General features: G+C 39.8%; 1 protein-coding gene across 1 annotated transcript in view; it reads right to left on the bottom strand.

Moving 5' to 3' along the window:
* Nucleotides 1–4,283: 4,283 nt before the first annotated feature.
* Nucleotides 4,284–9,255, bottom strand: part of ABCB11 (ATP binding cassette subfamily B member 11) — a 102,378-nt gene continuing 97,406 nt past the window's right edge. Inside the window, exons 25-27 of the mRNA XM_055291888.2 lie at nt 7,905–8,111; nt 5,405–5,551; nt 4,284–4,565 (exon numbers count right to left, since the gene is read on the bottom strand). Coding sequence (XP_055147863.1) covers nt 4,365–4,565; nt 5,405–5,551; nt 7,905–8,111 — 555 coding nt within the window. The 3' untranslated portion in view covers nt 4,284–4,364. The remainder of the gene's footprint in view (nt 4,566–5,404; nt 5,552–7,904; nt 8,112–9,255) is intronic.

Raw genomic sequence — 9,255 nt, 5'->3', positions numbered from 1 at the left:
CAGGCATGAGCCACTGTGCCCAGTCACATCATTATAATTCTTTATCGATTGTATGTCACACATTCCCCCTTCTCTCCTGGAAAATATTCTCCTTTTCTCTCGTTTTCTAAAATTTCATAATGTGCCCAAATAGGATTTTTATTTATTATATTCAGTATTGGGTGAAGTCTTTCAGCTTGGAAATTCATATTCTTCAATTATAGGAAATGTTCTTAGACTATTTTTTTAAAATAATTTCTGCCCCTCAGTTTTCTCTGAACTCTCTCGAACTAGACTACTGACTAATTATTGCACCATCTGAATTGTTATCCTCAGTTTTTTCTTTTCTTATTTTTTCCTACTTTTCATCTCTATCTTTTTGTTTTACTTTCAGAGAAATTTCCCCAACTTTATCTTCCAATCCTTCTATTTTTTTTTTTCCTGTTAACTTTTATTAACTGGGGTTATGAGGAGAGTCTGGTCACAACACACCTTATGAAAACATTAGGAAATTACAGAAGGACTTGCAATAAGTTTAAACCGAACAAATTAAGCCAACCCCTTGGTCATCTGAGAAACAATAAAGTAAAATTGCACGGATCGAATCTTTGTCAGCGATATAGGATGCAGGATAAAAACGTAGACATCATCGCCCCCTGGTGTTGTGAAATAAACAAGCAAGTTATTTATTTATTCATTTTTGAAGTTGTAATCTTCTCCCTTGTCACTGAGCCTCAATTATTTCCCCAATTTCAAGCCCTCTTTAGTCAATCTTTTCCCTCTCATCAATAACTTTCAAGTATCTTATTTGAAAATACAATTTGTATTAATTCCTCATTCAGACTCCATGAATTCCTTTCTAGGAAACTGGCGACCTCCCAGCACAAGAGCCTATGCTCTTGCTATTTGAAATGCAAACCAAAACAATAGCTTTAGTCTTCTTTCATCAAAATTAGAGGATTAGCATGTATTTATTGCAAGCCTTAATTTCCTCTAAAAGGCATCTTTACTCTGCAACTTACTTGTCATTGCCATTTTTCATAACCAGAATGCATTCCTTCACCATCTGCCTCCTGACTCCGGCAACCATCAAGATTTCCGGCCTGACCAGTTAACTTGCTAAACCACCTTTGCTGTTATATACCAGGAAACACTGGAAAAGAGACATAAATAATATACCTCCATATCCTAGTGTCCCGGCTTAATTTATAGGCAGAATTTCGTTTGTTGGCTAAGGGAAGAAAAACCATCTACGTAGAGTGAGCTTGGGAGGAAGCTGGAGTAGGGAGAAAACATGCTGGCAGGATAGGTCGGTGGGAACCGTGGGTGCAGTCCTGCTCCCAAGGTTTTCATTTCTGTGACAAGAGCTCCTTTTTGTGTGTTCATTTTTATTGATTCCTGTTTTTATTTAAATAGATGGAAATATGTTCTCTTGACTCACTGAATACATTTATTACCACTTTTTGAGTGTTTTCCTAATCACTGCATTGGCTCTGTTACTTCTAATTTCCTTTCTCCAGCTGCCCTATTGTTGCTTTTGCTTTATATGTTAAAATACTTCCTCAGTGTCTGGTGGTCCTTGGAAGTCAATTCTCATGCAAGGAGGAGACACCGAAAAAAGCCTGGGGAAGCTCTGATCAAGTGGGCGCTTGTTGGTTGGCAGGTGGGCTTCATAGGAGGGTAATATGGCGGGAAAATTTTCTTAGGATTCCAAGGACGGGGTCCTTGACCTCTTTTCTTTTTCTTTTTTTCTTTTCGCTCTGTCGCCCAGGCTGGAGTGCAGTGGCGCGATCTCGGCTCACTGCAAGTTCTGCTTCGCAGGTTCACGCCATTCTCCTGCCTCAGCCTCCTGAGTAGCTGGGATTACAGGCGCCCGCCACTACGCCCAGCTAATTTTTTTGTATTTTTAGTAGAGACGGGGTTTCACCATGTTAGCCAGGATGGTCTCGATCTCTCGACCTCATGATCCACCCACCTTGGCCTCCCAAAGTGCTGGGATTACAGGCGTGAGCCACAGCGCCTGGCCCGACCTCTTTTCTTAGATTGGCCAGTTTCCCCAGAAAATCATTATTCAATCTCCTGCCAGAAGAGAGGGGCTGGGAGTTCTGTTCATACACAGCTTTACACTCAATCCTCTTGTCTCCTGTATGTTAGCTGCCCCTTCAACTGCACCTTGTGTCTCTAAGTGCAAACCTCCCTGTGAGCCTCCTCAGAGGGGAAGTATGCAGTCTCTTGCTGGAACTGGGGAAAGGCAGCCATCCTGCTGCAGGCGGGGCCCTGCAATTCTGTTTCCATACAGGCTTGTGGCCCATTCTTCTGTCTTCAGTCCCTCTGTCCCCTTGCCTCCTCCTTCCAGAAGGATCCAGTGTTTTTACATCTTGAACCTTTCTAGGGGTCTGTGGTACAAAACAGGACGTTTCTAGGCTCCCCCAACTAACAGGTTACATTTTTGTTTTCTCTCATCTTGTAACTCTATTATCAGTTGTCCATTTGCTTTCTGGCTCCCAAGATGTTGCAGGCAGTGTCACTGTGTTTTCATCATTCTTTTTTTTTTTTTTTTTTTTTTTTATTATACTTTAGGGTTTTAGGGTACATGTGCACAATGTGCAGGTTTGTTACATATGTATCCATGTGCCATGTTGATTTCCTGCACCCATTAACTCGTCATTTAGCATTAGGTGTATCTCCTAATGCTGTCCCTCCCCCCTCCCCCCACCCCACAACAGTCCCCGGAGCGTGATGTTCCCCTTCCTGTGTCCATGAGTTCTCATTGTTCAATTCCCACCTATGAGTGAGAACATGCGGTGTTTGGTTTTTTGTCCTTGCGATAGTTTACTGAGAATGATGGTTTCCAGTTTCATCCATGTCCCTACAAAGGACATGAACTCATCATTTTTTATGGCTGCATAGTATTCCATGGTGTATATGTGCCACATTTTCTTAATCCAGTCTATCGTTGTTGGGCATTTGGGTTGGTTCCAAGTCTTTGCTATTGTGAATAGTGCCGCAATAAACATACGTGTGCATGTGTCTTTATAGCAGCATGATTTATAGTCCTTTGGGTATATACCCAGTAATGGGATGGCTGGGTCAAATGGTATTTCTAGTTCTAGATCCCTGAGGAATCGCCACACTGACTTCCACAATGGTTGAACTAGTTTACAGTCCCACCAACAGTGTAAAAGTGTTCCTATTTCTCCACATCCTCTCCAGCACCTGTTGTTTCCTGATTTTTTAATGATGGCCATTCTAACTGGTGTGAGATGGTATCTCACTGTGGTTTTGATTTGCATTTCTCTGATGGCCAGTGATGAGGAGCATTTCTTCATGTGTTTTTTGGCTGCATAAATGTCTTCTTTTGAGAAGTGTCTGTTCATGTCCTCTGCCCACTTTTTGATGGGGTTGTTTGTTTTTTTCTTGTAAATTTGTTTGAGTTCATTGTAGATTCTGGATATTAGCCCTTTGTCAGATGAGTAGGTTGCAAAAGTTTTCTTCATTCTTGCAGATTCCTGCCGCCTTTAGTTCTATGTCATTATGTGGTTTTGAGGGAGCAGAGGAAAACGAGTGCTTTTCTGCCATATTTACTTGCTTTTTTGTATAACATCTTATGAAACTACAGCAAAGTAAAATGCACTATTTTCATTTCATGAATATAATTTTGAAGAAACTAAAAACAACAATCGGTATGCAGGGAGGTGCTGAGGAGTAAAAGGCCTGGGAGAGAGTCCCTGCTCCAGCCACACTGGCAGGTTCTCATAGTAATGGTAGCTTCACCACCCCTACACTCACTCTGAAGCTAAAGCATAAATCAACAGCCCTAACTGGAAAGCCCGTGCTAATACTTTCCCTTTCTGCCTCCCTCAGCCTGAGAGCATCCACCCTTTCCCTATCCTCAGCCTTAGAGAATTTAGTTAAGAAATTCAGTTAAGAAACACAGCTGGTCTTCAGTGCTTCTGTTCTTTTCAAAGTTGACCTTGGTCTAGCTCAAGAAACGTTTGTTGATTGCCGTTATAGACCCGCCTCTGTGTACACCGAGGGTTCAAAAATGCAAGACAGTTCTCTGCCCTTGAGGAGTTCAAAGTCTCTCTTACTCCCTGATGTCTCACTAATTCTCACATATTAATCAGGACTGGCTCCTGCACAGAGAAGCACTGAGTGGTGGCTGAGCTGCCACTTGACATTGGGTTTTCCCTCACATGGACCCTAGTTTATTTCATTTTCTGTATACACATCTAAAGCAGAATTATTATGGAAGGCCATTAGAAATTAGCTTGGATTCTGATGTATGACAATGACTGTAATAGTAAAATATTAACATTCTTCTTTAAAGATAAAACAACCCCTGTAACTGGTGTGTCATGTGTGTCTGAGGTTCTTACATTGGGTCAACTGATGGGGGATCCTGTGGTGACTAGTTTGTAGTAGGCTCCTTTTTGGGCCATCAGTTCTTCGTGGGTCCCCTTTTCAATCACCACCCCCTGTGCCATGACAGCAATGATATCCGCGTTCTGGATGGTGGACAAGCGATGGGCAATGACAATGCAGGTCCGACCCTCTCTGGCTTTGTCTAGAGCAACCTGTACCGTCTGCAAAGAGAAGATGGAAAGTTGATGCAAAGATGCATGATTGCTCCCCCGCCCACCATCATGAGAGTTCAGTTAACATGACCTGAATAACAATCCTATACTTGAGGGCAAACCCAAAGCTTCAACTTAAGAGAGGATTAAGCAAGTATTCCCTGAATGCAATGCATCGGTGATTTTAATGGCAGTGCATAGGCTGAGAAATTTCAGTGGAACAAGAAGGAAGCAAACTATGAAGTCCCTATGCAATTTTACAATATTTGATGGTCTAGTTTCCTGAAATGAAACCGAGAAAACAATGGAGGGTACCAGTTAAGTGGCCATTCCTGATACTGCTTTTCATTGAAGACATTTTAGCTCTCTCCAAAATGGAATCCCGATTGTTATGGCATTAATTATACATTTTAAATTTCATAATTGTGTTTTGCTCAATTGCATCTTCTTTCATGCAAACCACACATCAGATATCACCTCTTTCTTTGTGTTATATGTGACCTACCTTCTCTGTCACATAACTTTAGAACTATAAAATATTTATAACAGATAATCTAGATTATTTTACTTTATTCAAGAAAGGTGATTATTTGCCTTTGGAAAAAAAAATGTCACTTAGCCTAAAGAATCTTAAAAACAATTCTTATTTTAAAGGTAAAACATTTTATTTGAAGCAATCTTATATTAAATCATTTGCTCTAGATAATTGTCTTTTGGTTCCACAAAGTATTGCCAATTTCTACTGTTAATGAATCAGAAAATTGAAAATAGTGCCATTTTATAAGGACAAATTTTACAGCAAAAGACTCATTAGTAATGATCTAAGACTTTAGGAATTCAATACTTACCTTTTCACTTTCTGTGTCTAAGGCAGAAGTGGCTTCATCTAGTAGCAAGATTTTAGGATCTCGTACAATGGCCCGAGCTATAGCAATGCGTTGTTTCTCCCCTCTAGAGAGTTGAGACCCCTGGGACCCAACGTTAGTTTCATATTTCTGAAAAAAAGTATGATAAGTTTGAGAAACAGAAACAGTTATTGCTCCTGTGCTGTAAAGAACTCATGTCAAGGTCTCCTCTGTAATTTAAATTATTTGTTTGCTGAACTAGGGAATAGTGAGTGAGTCCTACTATAGGATGGAGGATGTCAAATCCACTTAGGAATATAAGAAAAATACGGAATTTGTGACCTTTGCTGTGGGAAGCAAGGGGATGTTATTCCTCATTTCTGCATTTCTTTTAGGTTTATATTTTCAATCCCCTTCTCCCTGTGTCCAGGTAAGAGCCCATATATGAGATCCTCCTTGATTTGAGACTCTCTGATTCTAGATTCTTATCTGGAAAAATCCTTCCAATATGGACTAATCCCAAGAATGGAAATGTCTTTTGCGAGATCTTCTGGTCCATTGCTGTATTAGGGAGGCAGCATTCTGGAACACAGGCCTTGGTTAGAAGCTCCACTCTGCTGCTTACTAGCTTGTGTTCATGAACAAATTATTTGAATTTTTTTGAGCTGGCTAGTCATCTGAGGTGCAGTATTAACACTTACTTCACATATTTATTGTGAGTTTTAGATAAAATTAGGAAGAAAAATCACTCATGCCTGGCATGGCTACATAAAAATTAGTTAACATTCATAGAGTGTTTACCACAGAGGTATTGTGCTAACTATTCTAGCTAGGTTATCATTTAATATTCACAGAAACCATACCCACCCTATTTTTTAGATTACAAAACTTAGGAACAGGGAGGTAAGAAAATGGTGTGAGGACAAGTAACAAGCAGTGAAAGTGAAATCTGAATCCAGGTGAAAGTGAATCTCTCTCTCCTCTGAGTCCTTGCCTTGACTACTGCTCTTCCCTGCCTTCCACAACACGAGCTGTTTCCTTCACCTGTTTCCCTCGCCTCCTGACGAATGCTCCTTTAAGCCAGGTGAGACCCGTGAAAACCTGCTTTGTCCTTGTGGAGACAAAGTGCTCAGAGAAGGGTACCATGGGCAAGTCTGTATGAGGACAATGTAGTAAACCAGCTCCATGACAGTGCCTTGCCCAAAATGAGTAGCTATTCAATAACGGTTTGTGGGATAAATGAATCTTCTAGGAGACACACAAGCTTTGCTTTTGATCTCTGGATTCAGCAAATAGTAATTTCCATGTGCTTATAGATTGGGCTAACAGGTAAGAACTGGGCCAAGAGCCTAACACTTAGGAGACTTTGTGAAAAGAGCAAACAAAAAGCCTTCCACAAACACCACAAAATTTATAAACACAATCACTTATAAAGAAAAACAATTTTCCCAGGGATATTTTTAAAAAGTAAGTGGGGAAGGTTAAAGGTAAAATTTGGCCCTACAATTTGGTTTCCATGTTTTAATTTTTCTTGTGATCAAAACTAAGAGGGACTTTTGGTGGATGGAAAAATGCAGAGTCAATACTGTGTGAAATCTAGACTTGGCTCTGGCAAAGAAAGAGACACTAAGGCGGGTGTAACTTACCCACCACCCACGGTACACATTGCCAAGTAATGAAATAATGATGATGACAGTAATACCAGCGGCCGCTTTCTTTGTGTGGCTATTAAGTGTGTTTTCTTCATTTTAACGTTATTTTCTTGCATTTTGCAGATGGAATAGACAATCTCAGAAAGGATAATTGTCCCAAGGCTACGAAGCTACCAAGTGGCAAAGCTTGGGTGCAAGCCCAGGTCAGCTCCAAATCTCAGGTTTTTCCCCACTATGCTAAACTAAAGCTCAATGTACAAAAAAAATTCAACAAAAATAGCATCCATTGCATTGGGAAATACTATACTTTCCAAAATTAAAGAGTATGTTGATGAAGGATATTTCTTTTGCTTAAAAAACTAAGACAGTCCGGGGGCACTGTGAGATAAATTGTGTATCCTTTGACCTTCTAGAGCCACAATCATAATACAGATTGAATATTTCTTATCAGAAATGCTTGGGGCCAGAAGTGTTTTAGATTCTGTATTTTTTCAGATTTTGGAATATCTGCACATAATGAGATACCTTGGGGACAGGACTCAAGTCTAACCACAAAATTCATGTTTCTTATCTACTTTACACACATAGCCCAGAAGTAAATTCCTATAATATTTTTAATAATTTTGTTCATGAAACAAAGTTTTGACTGCATTTTGACTGTGACCCATCACATGAAGTCAAGTGTGAAATTTTCCACTTGTGGAATCATGTTGGCATTCAAAAATTTTTGAATTTTGGAACATTTTGGATTTGGGATTTTCAGATTAGGGATGCTCAACCTGTACACTCTGATCATTCTACTTCTCCCCATCCTTGTCTCTCATAGGGAATGGTTCTCACTTCGTACTCACCTCTGGGAGTGACATGACAAAATCATGCAGCTGAGCCTGTTTTGCAGCTGCTATGACTCTTTCCGTGGGAATTTCTTTGGTGTTGTCTCCATACTTGATATTGTCCATTATGCTACAGGCAAACAACACTGGTTCCTGGGAAACAATTCCAATGTTTGAGCGGAGGAACTGGACATTTACTTTTTTGCTGTCATGCCCATCTATCATCTGCCAATAGAGGAGATGACAGGTCATTAGGTTTTTAGAATTCCAGCAGTGAGGAAAGTTCATATTCTAGCATTAGGTGCTATGCAGGACATTTGGTTTGCTTAACAGACAACAATCCCAAGGCTAAAATTATGGAATAAATTATGTTGCCTTTGACCTCTGGATGTAGTGTCTATCAGGAGTGGCATCCATGTGAACACTAATCAGACTATGGTCCTATTTATTTCCTGAACTCTGGCTCTACAGGTGGAACAAACGAGAAAGACGCTCAGGTATTCAGGTAAGAAACAACGTCCCCTTACTTTGGTGCAGCACACTCTCTACAAATATACAGGGTTGCTCTATTTTGAGACCCATGAGTTATGGAAAGGATTTTTCTCTGTGAAACTTTTGGGCAATATAAGGGTCAAACCTGTTTTCTTGATTTTACTAACTCCATTCTCTGCATAACTGAGATAATAAAACCAAGTAAAAAAGGAATACATTTATTCACTTTGTCAATCAACAAACATATATTTGAATCACCTGCCACAAAGCACCACCCTAAGCAGTCTATGTCTGCTACGTAAAGAAAATATAATCTCTGTTTCCTAGGAACTCACAGTCTAGTTAGGCAGTTAAGTCCAGGTACTTGAATATCTACCACATGAGCTGGTTCACTAAAGAGTCCTAGACTGTTAAAGGCACAGATGCCTAACATGCTACTATAAAGTATTTGGCCCTATTATTTCAGAAAAAAGTTGTGATAAATGGTATGAACAGATTATATTTAAGATAATTTCTAAGTAATGGGAAAAGCAAACACTATTAGAAAAAATATAAAGCATTTCTCAATAACAATTAGCCCTGGCTTATCTTGCTGTACTCATTTTCCATAGCACTTAAGTCTGCAAAACACAGTTTAATAATTAAACACTTGGGCTGTTTGCTCATTCTTCTAAATGTGCTACATTGTAAGCTCCTAGAAGGCAGAAGACATGTTTCATGGTCCTTAGACTCTCCCACAGGGACTCATGCAGTAAGAGGCACATCATAGGTATCCAAATAAATGTTGAAAATATTGAATGCTTGCATTTGGTAGCTTAAGAGCAAAGAGGACTTTGAAAAAAAACTTATAAAAAGTGGTAGGTTTTCTGCTTAAAAT

The sequence above is a fragment of the Symphalangus syndactylus genome, chromosome 9, assembly GCF_028878055.3.
Source record: "Symphalangus syndactylus isolate Jambi chromosome 9, NHGRI_mSymSyn1-v2.1_pri, whole genome shotgun sequence".
NCBI classification, from domain to species: Eukaryota; Metazoa; Chordata; class Mammalia; order Primates; family Hylobatidae; genus Symphalangus; species Symphalangus syndactylus.
Note: the sequence above shows the minus strand (reverse complement) of the source record. Positions and strands in the feature narration are given on the sequence as shown.